The sequence below is a fragment of the Ranitomeya variabilis genome, chromosome 2 (genome assembly GCF_051348905.1).
Source record: "Ranitomeya variabilis isolate aRanVar5 chromosome 2, aRanVar5.hap1, whole genome shotgun sequence".
In the NCBI taxonomy this organism is placed as follows: domain Eukaryota; kingdom Metazoa; phylum Chordata; class Amphibia; order Anura; family Dendrobatidae; genus Ranitomeya; species Ranitomeya variabilis.
In genome coordinates this window covers 324650453-324672601 of record NC_135233.1, presented here as the reverse complement: position 1 = coordinate 324672601, position 22149 = coordinate 324650453, and the positions used below count along the sequence as shown (strand labels likewise).

Here is a 22149-nt window from a genome sequence, read left to right as displayed (position 1 = left end):
CAATATAAAGCAATCTGGTTATGCAACCTGTTTTGTTTCCTAAGTTGGAATGTAGCCTCAGACTTAAAGGGAACCTGTCACCCCCCCCCCCAGTCGTTTCAAACTAAAAGAGCCACCTTGTGCAGCAGTAATGCCCAGCTGACTGCGCCTGTGCGGCCGCCCTGCTTGTGATTCCCAGCCCCGCAGTGACTTATGATTTATTCACATTGCGGGGCTGGGATTCACAAGCAGGGCGGCCGCGCAGGTGCAGTCAGCTGGACTGCATATGAGGAAAGACGGCCAGCGCTCACTGCGCCTGCACCAGGCAGCGGATAAGAGCGCAGGCGCCGGCTACTTTTGAAAACAGCGGTGAGGAGGAGGCGGCGCCCGGCGCCAAGAAGATGTGAGTGACAGCTGTGTGCTGTCTGAAGCAGGGGGGAAACGCTGGCCTCCTTGACTGAGGACCAGGTATTTCTGACAAATTATAAAACTGATTATTTCGGCAGTTACAGCACCCAGAACTAAAAGAGCCACCTTGTCAGAATGCAGCATTACTGCTGCACAAGGTGGCTCTTTTAGTTTGAAACGACTGGGGGGGGTGACAGGTTCCCTTTAATTTAGCTTAGAGGAGATCAAAAAAAGTGAAGAATTCTCTATTCTGCAGCTATCAACATAAAATGGGATTGTTGGAGGCTACAGAAGGCAAATGGCGCAAAATGCTAAACTTTAAATAAAACCTCAATGGAAAAATTTTTTTTTTGACCTTCAAAAATTCAATTAAATAACAAAAATGGTTCCCAAAGGTGAACAAATAAGATTTGTCTTTTTGTAATGGCAAAGTTACAGTCCTAACATGAACCCTACTGACATGCTTGTGGCATGATCTGAAGAGAGCAATGACCTCAAGAAATCCCTGGAAATATTCATAAGCTGAAATGACTTTTGCAAGAAGGAATGGTCCAAAATTTGTAGCCACAGGACATTTTTGCAGAAAGTGATTGCTGCTAAGGAATGGTCTACAGGTTATTAAATTCAAGGGTTTACATACCTATGTGATAATTTTAAAAATTCTGGTGTGACGAAACAGCATTTAATCTTAATTATCCAGACATCTATTTTCAGTAAGTCAGGAGGCATGGACTTTTATCTTTATGTTGACTTTTGAATTTGTGTTTGTTCTTTGGTTGGTCAAGAAACATAGATTATTGTTCGTATGTGGCCACTAGTGGCATAGCGACTGGTTTCTGAGCGCCATTTTGGACTTTTTTGTTCTAATGTTTACTTCTTGACAACAGGTGGTTATTGTCACCCAAACAGGCAGCTAGGACTCCCAAAGAACCTTGTGTCTAGCGCCAGTGGAATATACCGTATATACAGTACAGTACAGACCAAAAGTTGGACACACCTTCTCATTTAAAGATTTTTCTGTATTTTCATGACTATGAAAATTGTACGTTCACACTGAAGGAGAGTGATGGGGTGCTATGCCAGATGACCTGGCCTCCACAGTCACCAGACCTGAACCCAATCGAGATGGTTTGGGGTGAGCTGGACCGCAGAGTGAAGGCAAAAGGGCCAACAAGTGCTAAGCATCTCTGGGAACTCCTTCAAGATTGTTGGAAGACCATTCCCAGTGACTACCTCTTGAAGCTCATCAAGAGAATGCCAAAAGTGTGCAAAGCAGTCATCAAAGCAACAGGTGGCTACTTTAAAGAACCTAGAATATAATACATAATTTCAGTTGTTTCACACTTTTTCGTTAAGTATATAATTCCACATGTGTTAACTCATAGTTTTGTTGCCTTCAGTGTGAATGTACAATTTTCATAGTCATGAAAATACAGAAAAATCTTTAAATGAGAAGGTGTGTCCAAACTTTTAGTCTGTACTGTACATTTCTACTATTGTTCGTATGAACCTTTAACGTTGATGTTTTTTGTAACTTATTGTCTGCTATCTTGGCAAAGCAGGGATGCAGGGTCATTTAACAATAGGTGTTTGATAATATGTTGATTGACCATTGTGTGGGATCATGTGGTTTGTTGACTTGCAAAACAGAGGACAAAAACTATGCAGATTGATTAAATACTCAAGCAATGCAAGTTAATCTAATCATACCTTCATTTTGACTTCTGGATGATGGCTTGAAGAATGACAGTTGTGATCTATATAAAGAGGATATGACTATTTAATAAGACATCCAGAGATCCAAAGAATCAGAGACTTTTTACAAAACCACAGCCAGGAACACTCTATAAAACAGCAGACAGGAAATCATGGCTTCATCACAAGGGACACAGATTTAACTTTCCAGAGGATGCCAATTTACGGGACCATGACCCCGGCTAAAAGAATACAGATCTGCTCCATTGACCATCACTGAACCCATGGAAACATTTCAGAAAGTCAGTGTTTGGACCCACCGGTCACCTGAGCCCCATGGATATGTTTAGGAAAGCCAGGATTGGGACCCACCAGTCAGGTGGCTCCATGGAGATGTTTGGAGAAACTTAGTTGTGACCCTCCGGTCACCTGGCCTCATACCTCAATGAACTTTTAGGCCACGCACACGTTGCGGACTAAACAACGCTACTTTTCCACGTGTTTTTTCCGCAGCATGTGCACTGCGGATTTTGTTTTCCATAAGTTTACATGGTACTGTAAACTCAGGGAAAACTGCTGCGAATCCGCAGCGGCCAATCCGCTGCGGATCCGCAGCAAAATCCGCAATATGTGTGCATACCCTTAGCTTCCTAAGATTGTCATTATTTCCTGTCTGTGCGTGCCATAGGTGGAGGCTGTTAGCCCTGGAAGTTGCAGATGCTTTAATCGTGGCAAGTAAGCAGAAGGTTGAGACTCTGTAATTTTGCATGTTGGGTATTTTGCTGGGACTGTTCTATGTGTTATTGACTCGTTTGCGGTCCAATAAAGTATTGCCACACTGTTTTACCCTCACTCTGTGTTGTCTGAGTAGTATTAGACCCACAGTAAAAGTAGAGCGGGAATTCAGTGGGAAGAGCCTGGTCCATGCGGTCTCTGGCCAGCGGACTAGAGCACCCGCTGACCCCCCATGTCTTCACAGCTGGATTATTTAATTTATGCATTCTGGGTTGTTATTATTTTGTATGATATTTGGTAGTCTGTCTTTGTCTATAATGATAAAAGGTAGATAACAGTCAGATCAAATTTTGCTAGTAATCTGTGCAAAATGTAAGTATTTCCAAGGGGTTCAATTACTTTCAACCAAAGCCTGTCTAGCATATTAATTCAACCATACATTTTTTCAAAATGCTATATAATCTCTCATTCTGCAATGGCTAAGATTTCCTTACATGAACCTAGAAGAATTATTGGCAATCATAAGTACTAGCACTAGAGATGAGTGAATATATTCAAGTGGAGTGGAATTCTACTTGAATTTGACAAAAATTCGCGTTTGCTGAAATGCATATTTTTTGTAATTCGCTTCTGCACAGATTCAGCAAACTGGAGGAAAAAAAAAAAAAAATCTTTATACTAACCTCACCACTCACCTCTCTGGATCCTCACCATCACCCATTCAGTTCTCGCGCATCTTCTGATCAATGCCACTCGCGCTGAAATTTTGTGTCTGTATGCGTAAGGTCATGGCGCATGTCATAACGTCATCACCTTCCGTGCACTTGCACTGGACTCTCCCAGGCTTCATCAGAGCCAGAAGTCCCTGCCTAGCATGAGAACCAAGGGGATATCAGTGAAAACGACGATGAAGGCGCAATGAAGACTGGACGAGTGACAGCGAGTAGCGGGGGGTCGGGAGAGGTAGGCGGAAAGGTGAGTATAAGGATTTTTTTTGTTACATTTATTATGCTCTGATCCCAGAACATAATAAGGGACACAAACTTCTCTGAAAATCGAATTTAATTGGAAAATCTGCATGAACAGATGTGTTTGAATTTTGCATGATCCACTCATCTCTATCTAGCTCCTAGCAGTGGTGCTGGTGTCTATGAACGTACATAATTTCTTGCAGGCCTAGACTTTCCCATTTTATTGCATCTGCTTATTTCTTTTTTTCCTAGATGGAGATCAGTGCGTATCCAACCCCTGTTTGCATGGAGGTGAATGTAAGGATGATGTGAGCTCCTACGTATGCTGGTGTCAGCAAGGATACCGGGGAAAGAACTGTGAACTTGGTTTGTATCAACCACCTGTGTTTACACACAACCACTATCATTACCATAATGAAAATTGTGTAATTGAATAATTGTGTTGAGTTTCTAAGCACTTTGCACAAAGAGAGGTATGAACACTGGAAAGAAGCTGAACTTGTAGATAACTAGAGGTTATGCACTGAGAAAGCCGGCAGGTTCTACTTACAACCATCTGATGTGTACACTATGTTCCAAATTATTATGCAAATGACATTTTTCTCTGATTTTCCTAAATGGTTGGTGCAAATGACAGTCAGTCTAATAAAAGTAATCACCCATTAGAGTATACATCAAATTTTATTGAATAAACCTCCCAATGATAACAGTATAATCTCCACAATGAATAAAAACTTAAAATGCACTGTTCCAAATTATTAGGCACAGTAGAATTTCTAAACATTTGATGTGTTTTAAAGAACTGAAAATGCTCACTTGTGGAATTTGCAGCATTAGGAGGTCACATTCACTGAACAAAAAGCTATTTAACTCCAAAACATCCTAACAGGCCAAGTTACATGTTACCATAGGAACCCTTCTTTGATATCACCTTCACAATTCTTGCATCCACTGAACTTGTGAGTTTTTGGAGAGTTTCTGCCTGTATTTCTTTGCATGAAGTTGGAATAGCCTCCCAGAGCTGCTGTTTTGATGTGAACTGCCTCCCACCCTCATAGATCTTTTACTTGATGATACTCCAAAGGTTCTCTATAGGGTTGAGGTCAGGGGAAGATGGTGGCCACATCATGAGTTTATCTCTTTTTATACCCATAGCAGCCAATGACTCAGAGGTTTTCTTTGCAGCATGAGATGGTGCATTGTCAGCATGAAGATGATTTTGCTCCTAAAGGCAAATTTCTGCTTTTTATACCATGGAGGAAAGTTGTCAGTCAGAAACTCTATATACTTTGCAGAGGTCATTTTCACACCTTCAGGAACCTTAAAGGGACTCTGTCACCTGAATTTGGAGGGAACAATTTTCAGCCATAGGGGCGGGGTTTTCGGGTGTTTGATTCACCCTTTCCTTACCCGCTGGCTGCATGCTGGCTGCAATATTGGATTGAAGTTCATTCTCTGTCCTCCATAGTACACGCCTGCGTAAGGCAAGATTGCCTTGTGCAGGCATGTACTACGGAGGACAGAGAATGAACTTCAATCCAATATTGCAGCCAGCATGCAGCCAGCGGGTAAGGAAAGGGTGAATCAAACACCCGAAAACCCCGCCCCTATGGCTGAAAATTGTTCCCTCCAAATTCAGGTGACAGAGTCCCTTTAAAGGGCCCTACCAGCTGTTTCTCCATGATTCCGGCCCAAAACATGACTCCTCCACCTCCTTGCTGACGTTGCAGCCTTATTGGGACATGGTGGCCATCCACCAACCATCCACTACTCCATCCATTTGGACCATCCAGGGTTGCTCAACACTTATCAGTAAACAAGAATGTTTGGAAATTAGTCTTCATGTATGTGTGGGCCCAATGCAACCATTTCTGCTTGTGAACACTGTTTAAGGGTGGCCGAATAGTAGGTTTATGCACCACAGCAAGCCTTTGAAGGAGCCTACACCTTGAGGTTCGAGGGACTCCAGAGGCACCAGCAGCTTCAAATATCTGTTTGCTGCTTTGTAATGGCTTTTTAGCAGCTGCTCTCTTAATCCGATGAACTTGCCTGGCAGAAATCTTCCTCATTATGCCTTTATCAGCACAAACACATCTGTGCTCAGATACAGCCACAAATCTCTTAACAGTAAGATGATCACGCTTAAGTTTTGGGGAAATTTCTAATGTTTTCATCCCTTCACCAAGGCATTGCACTATTTGATGCTTTTCAGCAGCAGAGAGATCCTTTTTCTTTCCCATGTTACTTGAAAACTGTGACCAGCTTAATAATGTGGAACATCATTTTTAAGTAGTTTTCCTTTTATTAGAATCACCTGGAAAACTAATTATCCCTTGGGTTTAAGATTGATTTCAGTGATCCATTGAGCCCGGAGACATAATACCATCCACGAGTTTATTTGAAAAACAAAACAATTAAATCTTTATCACATTTAAATCCAATTAGCATAATAATTTGGAACACAGTGTATGGATCTCATCACAATAGCCACAAAATATATTCAGTTTATCAGGTCTTTAATTTCATTATGATTTCTTTACAAAAGAATCGATTGTAAGTCATTCTAATGATCTTAATAGAGAATATTCTATTTATAACCACCTTGTCAATAAGGGAATGCGTCCAGATGGCAATGCTCATTACCCGCATGCATTACAGTATTTAACTGCTCATACAATCTCCCATCATTTCATCCGTAGTGGATATCTACTTCTGGTCGAACAGCTGCAGTTACACTATATGAGTTTACATAGTCTGGTAATTACTGTTTGATGAGATGCTTGTTACTACCATGTCTGAGTAAGCAGCGATATGCAGGGTGATGGCACTTTTTTTGTTTCTGTTGCTTCTATAGTTCTATTATCCTAAATTGCACAAAGTCTATAACATATTGATATTCTTAGAATGTCGAATCTATCTACTACATAATTGTCTAAGGGTCACTTCCGTCCTTCTGTCTGTCTGTCTGTCTGTCACAGATATTCATTGGTCGCGGCCTCTGTCTGTCATGGAATCGAAGTCGCTGATTGGTCGTGGCAAAACGCCCACAACCATTGCCACAACCAATCAACGACGGCCACAGTCCGGCGGCAATATGGCCGCTCTTTCCTCCCCGCAGTCAGTGCCCGCTCCATACTCCCCTCCAGTCATCCAGTCAGCCCTCACACAGGGTTAATGCCAGCATTACCGGAGCGCGGTGTAACACACTCCGGTTATGCAGCTATTAACCCTGTGTGACCAAGTTTTTACTATTGATGCTGTGTATGCTGCATCAATAGTAAAACGATCTAATGTTACAAATAATAATAATAAAAAAAACCCTTATTCTCACCCTCCGACGTCGCGTCCTGCCGCCGGCATGTTCCGGTGCTAAGGTAGAAGGACCTGCCATGACGTCACGGTCATGTGACCGCGATGTCATCACAGGTACTGCGCGCCTGCGCAAGACCTGCCATGACGTCATGGTCATGTGACTGCGATGTCATCACAGGTACTGCGCGCCTGCGCGAGAAGGACCTGACATGACGTCACGGTCATGTGACCGTGATGTCATCAAATGTCCTGCGCGCCTGCGCGAGAAGGACCTGCCATGATGTCACGGTCATGTGACCGCGACGCGACGTCATCACAGATCATGCTCTCATAGTCATACCAACCCTGGGACCGGAAGCTGCCGTGTGCACCGTACACAGGAGCCAGGACCAAGGTGAGTATATGTTTATTTTTTATTTTATGTCACTGGCCAATATACTACATTACTGGGCAATATACTACGTGGCTGACCAATATACTACATACTACGTGGCTGGGCAATATACTACGTTGCTGGGCAATATACTACGTGGCTGGGCAATATACTATGTAGCTGGGCAATATACTACGTGGCTGGGCAATATACTACGTGGCTGGGCAATATACTACGTAACTGGGCAATATACTACGTAACTGGGCAATATACTACGTCGCTGGGCAATATAATAAGTCGCTGGGCAATATACTACGTCTCTGGGCAATATACTACGTGGCTGGGCAATATACTACGTAGCTGGGCAATATACTATGTAGCTGGGCAATATACTATGTGGCTGAGCAATATACCACGTGGCTGGGCAATATACTATGTAGCTGGGCAATATACTACGTACCTGGGCAATATACCATGTAACTGGGCAATATACTACGTAACTGGGCAATATACTACGTGGCTGGGCAATATACTACATACTACGTGGCTGTGCAATATACTATGTGGCTGGGCAATATACTACGTTGCTGGGCAATATACTACGTGGGTGACCAATATACTACGTAACTGAGCAATATACTATGTAACTGGGCAATATACTACGTGGCTGACCAATATACTACATACTATGTGGCTGTGCAATATACTACGTGGCTGTGCAATATACTACGTTGCTGGGCAATATACTACGTGGCTGGGCAATATACTACGTAACTGGGCAATATACTACGTAACTGGGCAATATACTACGTGGCTGGGCAATATACTACATACTACGTGGCTGGGAAATATACTACGTCACTGGGCAATATACTACGTCACTGGGCAATATTCTACGTAGCTGGGCAATATACTACGTGGCTGGGCAATATACTATGTAACTGGGCAATATACTACGTGGCTGGGCAATATACTACGTTACTGGGCAATATACTACGTGGCTGGGCAATATACTATGTTACTGGGCAATATACTACGTGGCTGGGCAATATACTACGTGGGCTGTGCAATATACTACGTGAACATGCATATACTAGAATACCCGATGAGTTAGAATCGGGCCACCATCTAGTATATATATAATCGTCAAAGGGGCACTTCCGTCTGTTTGTCTGTCTGTCTGTTTGTCTGTCTGTCACGGAAATCCCGCATCGCTGATTGGTCGCGGCCGGAGGTCCCCTCCATACTCCCCTCCAGTCAGCGCTCACACAGGGTTAATGGCAGCATTATGCCAAGCTGTAACGCCGTCCATTAACGCTGCTATTAACCCTGTGTGACCAACTTTTTACTATTGATGCTGCCTATGCACGTCTCTTTGCTATATACTACATGAGCTGTGCTATATACTACATCGCTGTGCTATATACTACGTGGACTGTGTTATATACTGTGTGAGCTGTGTTATATACTGCGTCTCTGTGCTATATACTATGTGGGCTGTGCAATATATTACGTGGTTTGGCAATATACTATGTGGCTGTGCTATATACTGAGTGAGTTGTGCTATATATTACGTGAGCTGTGCTATATACTACGTGAGCTGTGCTATATACTACGCAGCTGTGCAATATATTACGTAGCTGGGCAATATACTACGTGGCTGTGTTATATACTGCGTGAGCTGTGCTATATACTACATGAGCTGTGCTATATACTACGTGGCTTGTTATATACTACGTGGGCTGTGCAATATACTATGTAGCTGTGCAATATACATGGCTGGGCAATATACTACGTGGCTGTGCAATATACTACATGGCTGTGTTATACTGTATACTATGTGGGCTGTGTTATATACTACGTGGCCTTTGTTATATACTACGTGGGCTGTGTTATATACTATGTGGGCTGTGCTATATACTACATGGGCTGTGTTATCCACTGCGTGGGCTGTGCAATATAGTTCATGGGCTGTTATACACTGCATGGGCTTTGTTATATACTACGTTGACTGTGCTATATACTACTTGGGCTATGTTATACACTGCGTGGGCTGTGCTACATACTACATGGGCTGTGTTATACACTGCGTGGGCTGTGCTATATACTGCGTGGGGTGTGCTATAAACCACATGGGCTGTGCTATATACTATGTGGGCTGTGCTATATACTATGTGGCTGTGCTATATGCTGCGTGGCTGTGTTATATGCTACATGGCTGTGCTATATGCTACGTGGGCTGTGTTATATACTACATGGCCTGTGCTATATACTACATGGCCTGTGCTATATTCTACGTGGCTGTGCTATATGCTACGTGGGCTGTTTTATATGCTACGTGGGCTGTGTTATATGCTACTTGGCTGTGGTATATTTGTCTGCTGTATCTGTGCATCATGAATCGTGGTATGTGTTAAAGAGGGGGGCCCACTGAGACTCTTTCTCCCAGGGCCCTCAAAAACCTGGAGCCGGCCCTGGCTTCACTGATTATTCGCGGCGAATTGGCGCATAATTTGAACCACGCTTTGCTAATTGGATGCGCCTGGCAGGCCGAATCCTGTGTATATAGTGCATTTTTCTGAAAGCTTCATAAATAAACTACATACATATTCTAGAATACCCGATGCGTTAGAATCGGGCCACCATCTAGTAATACATAAAAGAGTTGCTGTAGAAAGGTGGCTCTAATATATTGGGGTCCCAAAGTTATCTGCACAACCATGACTATAGGATGGTGATGCCATGACTTCTGCTGAAAACTTAATTATTCAATATGGAGCTACCGTACAGATGAATATATATAATAATGTACATAGTTTCTATGCAGCATGTGATGTAAAGGGAGCCTGTCATGTATTATTCTGCTGGTTAACAGGGGTACAGTCAGGCTGCTTTACCTAAACTGCAGCAATTGGGAGAAATTTAGCTTTGTTCCTCCTTGGAGTCGCCGGCTTTTCAGTCATGCATGCCCGGAATGGCTACAGTCACCGCTCAGTACACAGAGAGAGGAGGCTGTAAGCACACCAAAGCACTTAGATTGACAGCTCGCTCTGGAGCAAATCTGTGCAGCGCAAGTTGTCAATAAAAGTGCCTGAACGTGCTTACAACCGCCGCTGCCTGTGTACCTAGCAATGACTGAAGCCACTCCGGGCACAACTCTATGACTGAAAGCCGGCAGCTCCCAGGAGGAATAACATTCTTTCTCTCCCGGTAGCCACACTTTCAATAAGGCGACCTGGCAGCACTATAATGCAATTAACACCACATCTGCATGGTAATAGCACTATATATGACAGGTTCCCTTTAAGCGATGAGTTTAGATGGAACTTTTGCACAATATTTTTTTACAGTACATTTTTTATCGAGAGGATGTACAAATTTGAAATAAATTATATATCTAAAAAGGGGAAAATAAAAACATGTCCTTTGAACAAAAACTTTACATAGAGAACAGACAGCAGATAGTTTGGCAATATAGAATTTTCCATCTTGCTTTATTATACGTCTTTCTACGAGATTGGTGAAATCGGGTGTGTGTGTCCAAATCTGCGCTGCTGATAAAGATGGATGGCGTAAAATATTCTTCAAAGCTTTATTTCAAAACAGGTTGTATAGTCAACGCGTTTTGAAGTCATGCAGGATCTCTTCCTCAGGACAAAACCTGGTAAGGTAAGGTAAGGTAAGGTTTTGTCCTGATGAAAAGGTCCTGCAAAACCTTGAAACATGTTGACTATATAACCTGTTTTGAAATAAAGCTTTGAAGAATATCGTCTGCCATCCATCTTTATCAGCAGCGCAGATTTGGACACATACACCCAGTTTCACCAATATCCTTGGTCTTTGTGTCCTGCAGCAGCTGATCCATGCATTTTACATGTTGCTTAGTTAGAGCAAAACAAAGTGAGTGTACCTCTCCCCGATGCATCCTATGTTTTTAACCAGTTAAGACCCTATTTGCGCTCTTTTTGCTCTCCAGATCTTCTTCTTCTTTTCTACTAGATTGTTTCTAAACCTTTTTCCTCTTTCAGCGCTGCCTATCACTTGTACCATTAACAATGGCGCATGCCAACAAATGTGCAAAGAAGATGCAAGTAAAAGAGTCATCTGTTCCTGTGCCAGTGGATACAAGTTGGGAGAAGATGGCAAGTCATGCACGGAGGCGGGTAATCAGATTTTAATATTTTGCATATCAATTGTATAGAAGGATATATACCGTGGTAGAAGCAAATTACTAGAATTGGAGCAATACCTTTAAGATGATGTAATAAACCATTCGCCTTCAGATATTGAAAGAAGAAAATTGGGATTCTGACTAATATATGACTCAATCCAACTTTTACATAAAATAAACTGCTGGAACAGGGACCACATCTATGGCCAGGTACTCATTGGCAGACACAGACAGAAAAGGGCCACTGTGCAAGAACAATAGGTGGGGCCTTTGCAGCCCAAGAGCTCCTAAAAATGCAAAGGTAAAAATGGGTCCCCTTACCTCTTGGGCCCCTGTGCGGCCGCACAGGTGGCACCAATGATATGACCGCCCTTGCGGGTACTGTAAGTACGGTACATCCACCATATGCAGAAGATAATGCTGTTTAGGAAATTCAAGAACCTAGGTCCAAGATCTAAAAAACAGAAGGTGTGAGGAAGAAATAAACCTCTGTCTACTTCATGTACTTAGAATTGTCTTGGTTTGTTTGTACAGTGCAATATCCATGTGGAAAGGTTTCTGCACCTGAAGCTTTACCAAAAGACGTCACCCGGTCAATCCTTGATTTCGATGACTATAATTTCACCTCTGTTATTAACCACAACTCGACAGAAAATCTCCAACCTGATGAAGGTTCAGATAACATTGTGCCAGTAACAGTCAATCCAAATGTGAGAATTGTTGGGGGGACAGACAGTTTGATGGGAGAATTTCCATGGCAGGTACGGTAATATGTCATTAAAATGTGATTTTCTCTATGTCCTTCAATAGGGTGTGACGGGGAGAAGTATAGACTTACATGTATGTACAGTATATAGTATAGTGTATGGTGTTACCTTCCTGTCTCGTGTAAGTCACCTGCACTACTATCACACTAAATACTGGGAAAGAACACCGGGAGGCAGATGCTTTCTGATGCACTGGACAAGGTGACACAGAGCCTAGTGAGTCAAATACATGCTGATGGATAGTGCCTAATTAAAGAAATACTCCTTTTGGGTTGACCTTGGCTGACTTAAAGCTCCTGCCCCCTCCCTGAGACGAAGAGTTCTCAGTGATGCTCCTTTCTGGAGCTGAGCTAGTCACAGACTATGAACATCTGTCTACAAAGCAATTTGTTTTCTTTAATTTCCTCCAAAATAAAAAGTGATGCATTTACTTTTTTCTGCCATTTGTTGCTGTAAAGTCTATTCAACTCCTTCATACAGCGGGCAGTTCTGCTTCTCTTTATAGTTATAGTTTTAAGTCCATCAAGTTCAACTAATAACCTTACATGCTGATTCTGAGGAAGTCATAAACTCCATGAGGTAGATGCTAATGGCCCGATATTTGGGACAAATTCCTTCCAACTCTGTATACGGCAATCAGGACAGCTCCCTGTAGCAACGTCTCATCACAGTATCTAGTGACCACAACCTGTGATATTTTTCTTATCAAGAAAGGCATTCAGGTCCTCCTTGGACTTCTTTAGTGAATCAACTATGTACCTGCAGAGGATTCCATAGTCTCATTGTAAAGCATATGTGCCTTTGGGTATCATTAAACCTTCTTTCCTCTAGATGTAGAAGATGACCTCTTGTCCTCGTCGCAGACCTAGGTGTTAAAAGATCATTAGAAAGATATCTGTACTGTCCCCTCATATTTGTACATTGTAATTAGATCGCCCGTAAGCCTTTGTTTTTTTCAAAACTGAATAACCACGAGTTACATAGTTACATAATTACATTGGTTGTAAAAAGACCTAGGTCCATCAAGTACAACATTTTTCCACCAATTGTACATTTTGTCTCTTAATTAAATATGACCCATAGTGTTATGTGTATTGAGGAAATCATCCAGCCCTTTTTTAACCCCTTCATGACCTTGGTATTTTCCATTTTTCCGTGTTAGTTTTTCGCTCCCCTCCTTCCCAGAGCCATAACTTTTTTATTTTTCCGTCAATTTGGCCATGTGAGGGCTTATTTTTTGCGGGTTGTACATTTGAACGACATCATTGGTTTTAGCATGTCGTGTACTAGAAAACGGGAAAAAAATTCCAAGTGCGGTGAAATTGCAAAAAAAGTGCAGTCTCACACTTGTTTTTTGCTTGTCTTTTTTGCTAGGTTCACTAAATGCTAAAACTAACCTGCCATTATGATTCTCCAGGTCAGTACGAGTTCATAGACACCTAACATGACTAGGTTATTTTTTATCTAAGTGGTGAAAACAAATTCCAAACTTTCCTAAAAAAATAAATAAAATTGCGCCATTTTCCGATACTCGTAGTGTCTCCATTTTTCATGATCTGGGGTCGGTTGAGGGCTTATTTTTTGCGTGCCGAGCTGGCGTTTTTAATGATACCATTTCGGTGCAGATATGTTCTTTTGATCGCCCGTTATTACATTTTAATGCAGTGTCGCGGCGACCAAAAAACCGTAATTCTGGCGTTTCTAATTTTTTTCTCGTTACGCCGTTTAGCGATCAGGTTAATGCTTTTTTTTTTCTTGATAGATCGGGCGATTCTGAATGCGGCGATACCAAATATGTGTAGGTTTGATTATTTTTTTTATTGATTTATTTTGAATGGGGCGAAAGGGGGGTGATTTAAACTTTTATATATTTTTTTATTTTTTTCACATTTTTTTTTACTTTTTTTTTTTACTTTTGCCATGCTTCAATAGCCTCCATGGGAGGCTAGCAGCAGGCACAGCATGATCGGCTCTGCTAAATAGCAGCGATCTGATGTTCGCTGCTATGTAGCAGAAATGCAGGTGTGCTATGGGCGCCGACCACAGGTGGCGCTCACAGCTGCCGGGGATCAGTAACCATAGAGGTCTCAAGGACCTCTATGGTTACTCTGCAGAAGCATCGCTGACCCCCGATCATGTGACGGGGGTCGGCGATGCGCTCATTTCCGGCCGCCCGGCTGGAAGCGCCGGTTAAATACCGCTGTCTGAGTTTGACAGCGGCATTTAACTAGTTAATAGCGGCGGGTGAATCGCGACTTCACCCGCCGCTATTGCGGGCACATGTCAGCTGTTCAAAACAGCTGACATGTCCCGGCTTTGATGCGGGCTCACCGCGGAGCCCTGCATCAAAGCAGGGGATCTGACCTCGGACGTACTATCCCGTCCGAGGTCAGAAAGGGGTTAAAAGCTGTTAGTCTGCCATTACTACCTCCTGTGGTCGGGCATTCCACAGACACTGCTCTAACTGTAAAGACTCTGTTTAGCTGTTGGAATCACCTTTCTTCCACCCGTAATGAGGGACCCCTGGTCCTCAGTATGGGCTTTGTATGGAATAAGTCATGTGTCATTCTCTTGTACTACTGACCACATATATTTATACATGGACATGAGATCTCCTCTGAGGCGTTATTTTTCTAAGCTTGTAATAATCTAGTTGCCGCCTTTGAACTGACTCTAACTACTGAATATCCTTTTTAAAATGTGAACCCTCAAAACTAGATCCCATATTCTAGATCAGTGATTTATAGAGTGGTAACAATATGCTGGGATTTTAGCTCTCTTTTTATACACTCTAAAATCTTGTCTGCTTTTGTGGCTGCTCCTTGACATTGAGTGCTGCTGCTCAGCTTACTTGTAACCAGAATCCCCCATCCTTCTCCTGTTCTGTAGTCCTGAGTATACTCCCATTTAATGTACAGTACAGACCAAAAGTTTGGACACACCTTCTCATTTAAAGATTTTTCTGTATTTTCATGACTATGAAAATTGTACATTCACATTGAAGGAGAGTGATGGGGTGCTATGCCAGATGACCTGGCCTCCACAGTCACCAGACCTGAACCCAATCGAGATGGTTTGGGGTGAGCTGGACCACAGAGTGAAGGCAAAAGGGCCAAAAAGTGCTAAGAATCTGTGGGAACTCCTTCAAGATTGTTGGAAGACCATTCCCGGTGACTCCCTCTTGAAGCTCATCAAGAGAATGCCAAGAGTGTGCAAAGCAGTCATCAAAGCAAAAGGTGGCTACTTTGAAGAACCTAGAATATAAGACATATTTTCAGTTGTTTCACACTCTTTTGTTAAGTATATAATTCCACATGTGTTAATTCATAGTTTTGTTGCCTTCAGTGTGAATGTACAATTTTCATAGTCATGAAAATACAGAAAAATCTTTAAATGAGAAGGTGTGTCCAAACTTTTGGTCTGTACTGTATATGAAGGAAATTTAATAACATACCTTGGTACTGCAGTCCACTCATTCCCTTAATAACCTTGGTCACTCTTCTCGGTTCAGCTATGTCCTTCTTATATACTGGAGACCAAAAACTGTACCCAGTATTCTAAGTTTGGCCACACTAATGACTTGTAAAGAAGCAAAACTATGTTCTTGTCATGAGCATCTATGCCTCTTTTAATGCATCCCGTGATTTATTTTGCCTTGGCAGCAGCCTCCTGACATTGAGCACTAAAGTGGAGTTTGCTGTACACTCATACACCCAAGTCATTTTCAGTGACAGTTTTGCCATTTTTACTACAAAATTGTACATCTTATTTCCGAGGCCTAAGTGCATAAGCTTACATTAATCTTCAATTGCTATTTCTCGGCTCAAGCCTCCAGCCTCCCATTCCCTCTCTAATATTAGATTATCCTCCTCTGTGTCGATTACTTTGTAGTTTAGTTTCATCTGACATAGATTCAATATCACACTGCTCCTGGCCGTACCAGCTCTCTGAACTGTCCTCTCACCTTCTCTCAGGGCTCCTTCAGACAATCGTGTTAGCAATACATATGCTCTGTGTGTTCCAAACAGACAGCAGACGACAAATAGGCCAAAGTAAATGAATGGACTAGTTCACATGGACATATGGACGTATAGTCCCATAGTCTGTGTGTAACGACAGGATAAACTATTCTGATCCTTTTTCAGATTCACGTTTAAAACTCTGTGTGTTAACAGAAAAATGGACCCTATTTGGCCACCATCCATATAGCATCCAGCTTTAACCGATCCATTGCAATGATTACATAGGAAACTGTGTTTGGTCTTTTATTATTTTAAAATTATGGATAAGATGTCAAAAAATAACATATGAATGACAGACAGAAGTGAAAAATGACACCATATGGATGAAAATGTATAAGTTTTTCCAGGATGAAAAATGGACAATTTTTTATACCACTGTCTGAACTCTTAGGCCAAATTCAATTCTTAAGGGTTTTTTAACACACCTGTGTGGTGGATCCTATTATCATCTGGGTTTTTTTTTTTCGTGCATCCATTAATTATATCCATGTATCATCATCTGTTTTTTCTATATGAAAAAACTGATGGAAAATTCCAAAACTTCACATTGCAGTCATCCAGTGAAAAAATGGACAACTCGTGGATGCAAAGAGGATGGTTTGGACATGTCTCCATTGTTTTGTTTTTTTGTTTTTTTTCAGACTATTTATTCCGCCCAGAAAAAAATGGCTTTGTGGAAGGAACCATAGATCATGTGTTTGCTATGGAAATGTACAGTGCACATCTGTGAAGACCTGAATAGTTACTGGGGCCTTAGAAACGGCAGCAGAGAGGGGGAGAAGTAAGGAAGTGTCCACAGAAGCTCATTATATAGGTATGACAGGGTCTCTTCCTCCTCCTCTTAGTGCAGCTTTACTCACAGACTGCGCAGCTCTCCGGTCCAAACAATGGCTGCTGAGGGAGGAACATGTGACCAGATCTGTCCATCAGTCTCCTCCAATAGAAAACCTCACATGATTAAGCTACGTTTCTATTGGGGGAGACTGATGGACAGATCTGGTCACATGTTCTTCCACCAGCAGCCATTGTACAGTCTGTTGGGAAGGAGGAGGAGAACCTGTCATATCTGTATAATAGTAAGTGCCACACAATCATGTCGCCACCACATCTGGGGATTCCCATTCTGCAGCCAGCAATACACAGTGTAATACAGCGGCTATAGGAGGCAAATGGTGCAAAAGTTTTAATAAAACACCATCATAAAAATGATTTTTAACCCTAAACGCATGCATTTAAGAAAGAAAAAAAATTGTCCCCAAAGGTGGACAACCCCTTTAAATCTAAGGCTAGATTCACACATCTGTGTGTTACCATCCAAAATAAGAAGCGATCTATTTCTTATTAATAATAATTATAATTTATATCTAAGCATCAGGTCTGCGAGACACGGAAGCAAAATAGAAGCAAGTCATGAGCCTTCCGATTTGCCCCCATCTCCTGGATCCCCTTAGACTTGAATGGCCGAGCCAGATCTGCGATTCACAGTTAGGACCTCTTCATTTTCAGATACAGAATTTTAATAAATGTGTGATTACATCCATTCTACTCTACAGGTCCACGTCCTGTCTGAGAAAAAAAATCGGACGGCACTCGGACATGTCACACAGATGTGTGAATGCAGCCAAATGCACGTCGGTGATATTATTTTTCTGTGAAGCTGTGATTTTGTGAAGTTGTCACGATAAAGCTTTAGTAATCTGAAACAAAATGTGCAATGATAAAAGAAAAGGGAAGAAAGGTCAGTCCGTCCGGAAAAAAAAAAACATCATGATCCATCTTGCTCAGGATGTTGAAAAAGAGGAACAAGTTCTGCCTTCTGTTGGCTCATTGAAGTACACAAAGCCCAGGATCTTGTTCGCGAAGGGGTCTAAATACGAAACTTGTACTGCCCTCTTCTGGGTGAATGTCTGCACTACACAAAAAGCAGCTTTACAATTGTCCTCTAAACTTCACACGACTTTTGTATAAATATTGGTTCCTCTCTTTATCCATCCGTTACTCATTCCTCCCGTTATGGATTTAGCAAGCAATGATTATAAAGATATCAATAATGTAACAATGATCTTCAAGTATATCCTAAATGAACTTTCTACTAATAACTGAGATTCAAAAATGATGTGTGCCTTGTCCTTTTTAGAGAGACTCCCTGCGGGGTTCGGCTGCTGTGTGCCCCAAGATAAACTACTATAAATAGGGGAACTATGTGTAGTCATAATGTCATGTAGAAAAAAGGGGGTGCCCATTGTTTGCTGGCGATGCTAATAGCCCATTGTGAGTGACGCAAAACAAAAACCGTAGTTTTAACTAAAAGATGGATTCAACCTGAATCATATTGGGACCAATTGTGAGCTCAAGATTAAGCCATGTGGTCCACTATAGTAGTAACAATTTCACCACATTTTTCATGTTGAACTGAGCAAAGGATGTAATAGTGACTGCAGAGGAGAATAAAACATGTTTTGTTCCTTTTATTTCACTTCTATATTGCATAGATATTAATAATCAGGGAATTCAGCACTTAATGAGTTAACTTTAAGTCTAATTGGGTGCTATCAGACAGATTTCACTAGGGGCAAGAACGTTTTTCTCCATGTATGACGCTGACCAGTCATAAGCAGGCAGCATCACTGAAAGAAAAAACACGCCCCCAGCATAGCTTACAGCAGGATTCTCAGTGTTTGAAAAGTAATGATACAGGTCTGATCTTTTGGTCAGCAGGGCAGCACGGTGCCTCAGTGGATAGCACTGCAGTGCTGGGGTCCTGGGTTCAAATCCCACCAAGGAGAACATCTGCAAGGAGTTTGTATGTTCTTCCCATGTTTGAGTGGGTACTCCAGGTTCTCTGGTTTCCTCCCACATTCCAAAGACATACTGATAGGGAATTTAGATTGTGAGCCCCATCGGGGACAGCGATGATAATGTGTGCAAACTGTAAAGTGCTGCGGAATATGTTAGCGCTATATAAAAATAAAGATTATTTTTATTCTGGTCTAACCTCCTGCAAGAGTCAGTGTGGAGGAGGGACAGTGCAGCTGAGTATCACCGTGTCACATTACATAACCTTCTATCAGCTTTTCTCCTCTCCTAGCACTGTCAGCTCTGCTGTACTGACCATCCACCTACATTGCTTGTTTGGAGATGAGTGCACAAAGTTTCTGTTGTGCGTAACGTGTAATCGATTTACCGTGAAATCAGAGCATTCTGATTACATCTCACACAGGAGTAATCTAGAGCAGACATTATACTCCTGTGTGAGATGTAATGACAGCCCTGATCTCACTGCAGAGCGATTACAAGTTGTTTGAGCACAGCAGACATACGAAAGCTGATAGGCAGATATGTAATATGACCCAACCAAACTCAGCTGCATTGCCCCTCCCCCACTCTGACTCACGGATTAGGTTAGACCAGGAGCCCAGGGTTGTATCATTACATCTCACACACTGAGAAATTTGCTGTAAGCTATAGTGGGGACATGTGAGTCACCCGCCAGGGCCGTAGGGTACTCAGTACCGGGTCTGGGACACAAAGGGGGATGTCACGGTGGCGGAGACCCGGTCCGTGGCCCTGGGTGCCCATATTAAAGGGATGTCTTTAACCCCTTAACGACCGCCGATACGCCTTTTAACGGCGGCCGCTAAGGGTACTTAAACCACAGCGCCGTTAATTAACGGCGCTGTGGAAAAAGTGAATAGCGCCCCCCAGAGTCGGATTTTCTCTGGGGTCTCGGTTGCTGGGGGTAGCCGAGACCCCAGAGAACATGATTCAGGGTTTTTTTTACCGACCCCGAGTTGCGATCGCCGGTAATTAACCATTTACCGGCGGTCGCAAAAAAAAAAAACGCAATCTCCCTTTTAATTTCTCTGTCCTCCGATGCGATCGCACATCAGAGGACAGAGAAATGGGGTCCCCGATAGCCCCCCGATACTCACCTGTCTCCCACGGTGCTCCTCGTGGCTCCCGATGGGCGCCGCCATCTTCTTCCGGCAAAGAAATGGCAGTGCGCCCGCCGGCCGGTACCCGGAGGATCTTTGGGGTCTCGGCTGCCAGGGGTAGCCGAGACCCCAAAGAACATGATCGGGGTCGGTTCTTACCGACCCCTGTTTTGCGATCGCCGGTAATTAACTGTTTACCGGCGGTCGCAAGAAAAAAAAAAAGAAAAAGCAATCGGTAATTCTCTGTCCTCTGATGTGATCGCACATCAGAGGACAGAGAAATAGGGGGATTCGGGGACCCTGCTATACTTACCGGTGTCCCTGGGTCCTCCTGCGTCCCCTCCTGCCCGCCGGCTTCTTCCTATGGAAAGAAAATGGCGGGCGCATGCGCAGTGCGCCCGCTCTCTGCTGCCATCTGCCGGCCGGCAGGAGAGAGGAGTTGGGGCTAAAATTAGGGTTAGGGTTAGGGTTGGGGCTAATTTAGGGTTAGGGTTGGGGCTAAATTTAGGGTTAGGGCTAGGGTTAGGCTTCTTTCACACTTGCGTCGGTACAGGGCCGTTGCAATGCGTTGGCCCGACGTACAGACGCACGTTGTGAAAATTGTGCACAACGAGGGCAGCAGATGCAGTTTTTCAATGCATCCGCTGCCCACTCTATGTCCTGGGGAGGAGGGGGCAGAGTTACGGCCACGCATGAGCGGAAATGGCGGACGCGACGTACAAAAAAAAGGTTACATTGAACTTTTTTGTGACGCGGTCTGCCAAAACACAACGGATCCAGTGCACGACGGACGCGACGTGTGGCCATCCGTCCGCAATACAAGTCTATGGGCAAAAAAGGCATCCTGCAGGCACATTTGCAGGATCCGTTTTTTGTCCCAAACGACGGATTGCGACGGATGCCACACGACGCAAGTGTGAAAGTAACCTTAGGGCTAGAGTTAGGGTTGGGGCTAAAGTTAGGGCTAGGGTTAGGGTTAAATTTAGGGTTAGGGTTGGGGCTAAATTTAGGGTTAGGGTTAGGGCTAAAGTTAGGGTTAGGGCTAGGGTTGGGGCTAAAATTAGGGTTAGGGCTAGGGTTAGGGTTGGGGCTAAAGTTAGGGTTAGGGCTAGGGTTGGGGCTAAAGTTAGGGTTAGGGCTAGGGTTGGGGCTAAAGTTAGGGCTAGGGTTGGAGCTAAAGTTAGGGCTAGGGATGAGGCTAAAATTAGTTGGGATTAGGGTTTGGATTAGGGTTGGTATTAGGGTTAGGGTTGGCATTAGGGTTACATTTGGGATTAGGGTTAGGTTTGGGATTAGGGTTAAGGTTAGGGTTGGGATTAGGGTTAGGGTTGTATTGGGATTAGGGTTAGGTTTGAGGTTAGGGTTGAGATTAGGATTAGGGCTGTGTTGGATTTAGGGTTTTGATTAGGGTTATGGTTAGGGTTGAGATTAGGGTTGTTTTGGGGTTAGGGTTGTGATTATCGTTAGGGTTGTGATTAGGATTGTGGATCGGGTTGGGATTAGGGTTAGGGGTGTGTTGGGGTTAGGGTTGGAGTTAGAATTGGGGGGTTTCTGTTGTGAATTCTGTTCTCGAACTCCCTCCTGTGGTTATGAATGGTACTTCGGCGAGTTCTGTTCATGGACTCCCTCTGGTGGCTGAGAGTGGAGCTGCTGGGTCTGAGGTTCCTTCTCCAGCTGATCTCGTTTAGGCCTTGGCTGGCTGCTCTATTTAACTCCACTCAGATCGTTACTTGATGCCAGCTGTCAATGTCCTAGTACTGGTTCAGTTCTCTTGGATCTTT

The 22149-nt window shown here is 43.1% G+C and overlaps 1 protein-coding gene across 1 annotated transcript in view; it reads left to right on the top strand.

Moving 5' to 3' along the window:
• The window catches only part of F9 (coagulation factor IX), a 95790-nt gene that overhangs the window by 44114 nt on the left and 29527 nt on the right, over positions 1-22149 (top strand). Inside the window, exons 4-6 of the mRNA XM_077285260.1 lie at positions 4041-4154; positions 11502-11636; positions 12179-12405. Of these exons, the coding sequence (XP_077141375.1) occupies positions 4041-4154; positions 11502-11636; positions 12179-12405 (476 nt within the window). The remainder of the gene's footprint in view (positions 1-4040; positions 4155-11501; positions 11637-12178; positions 12406-22149) is intronic.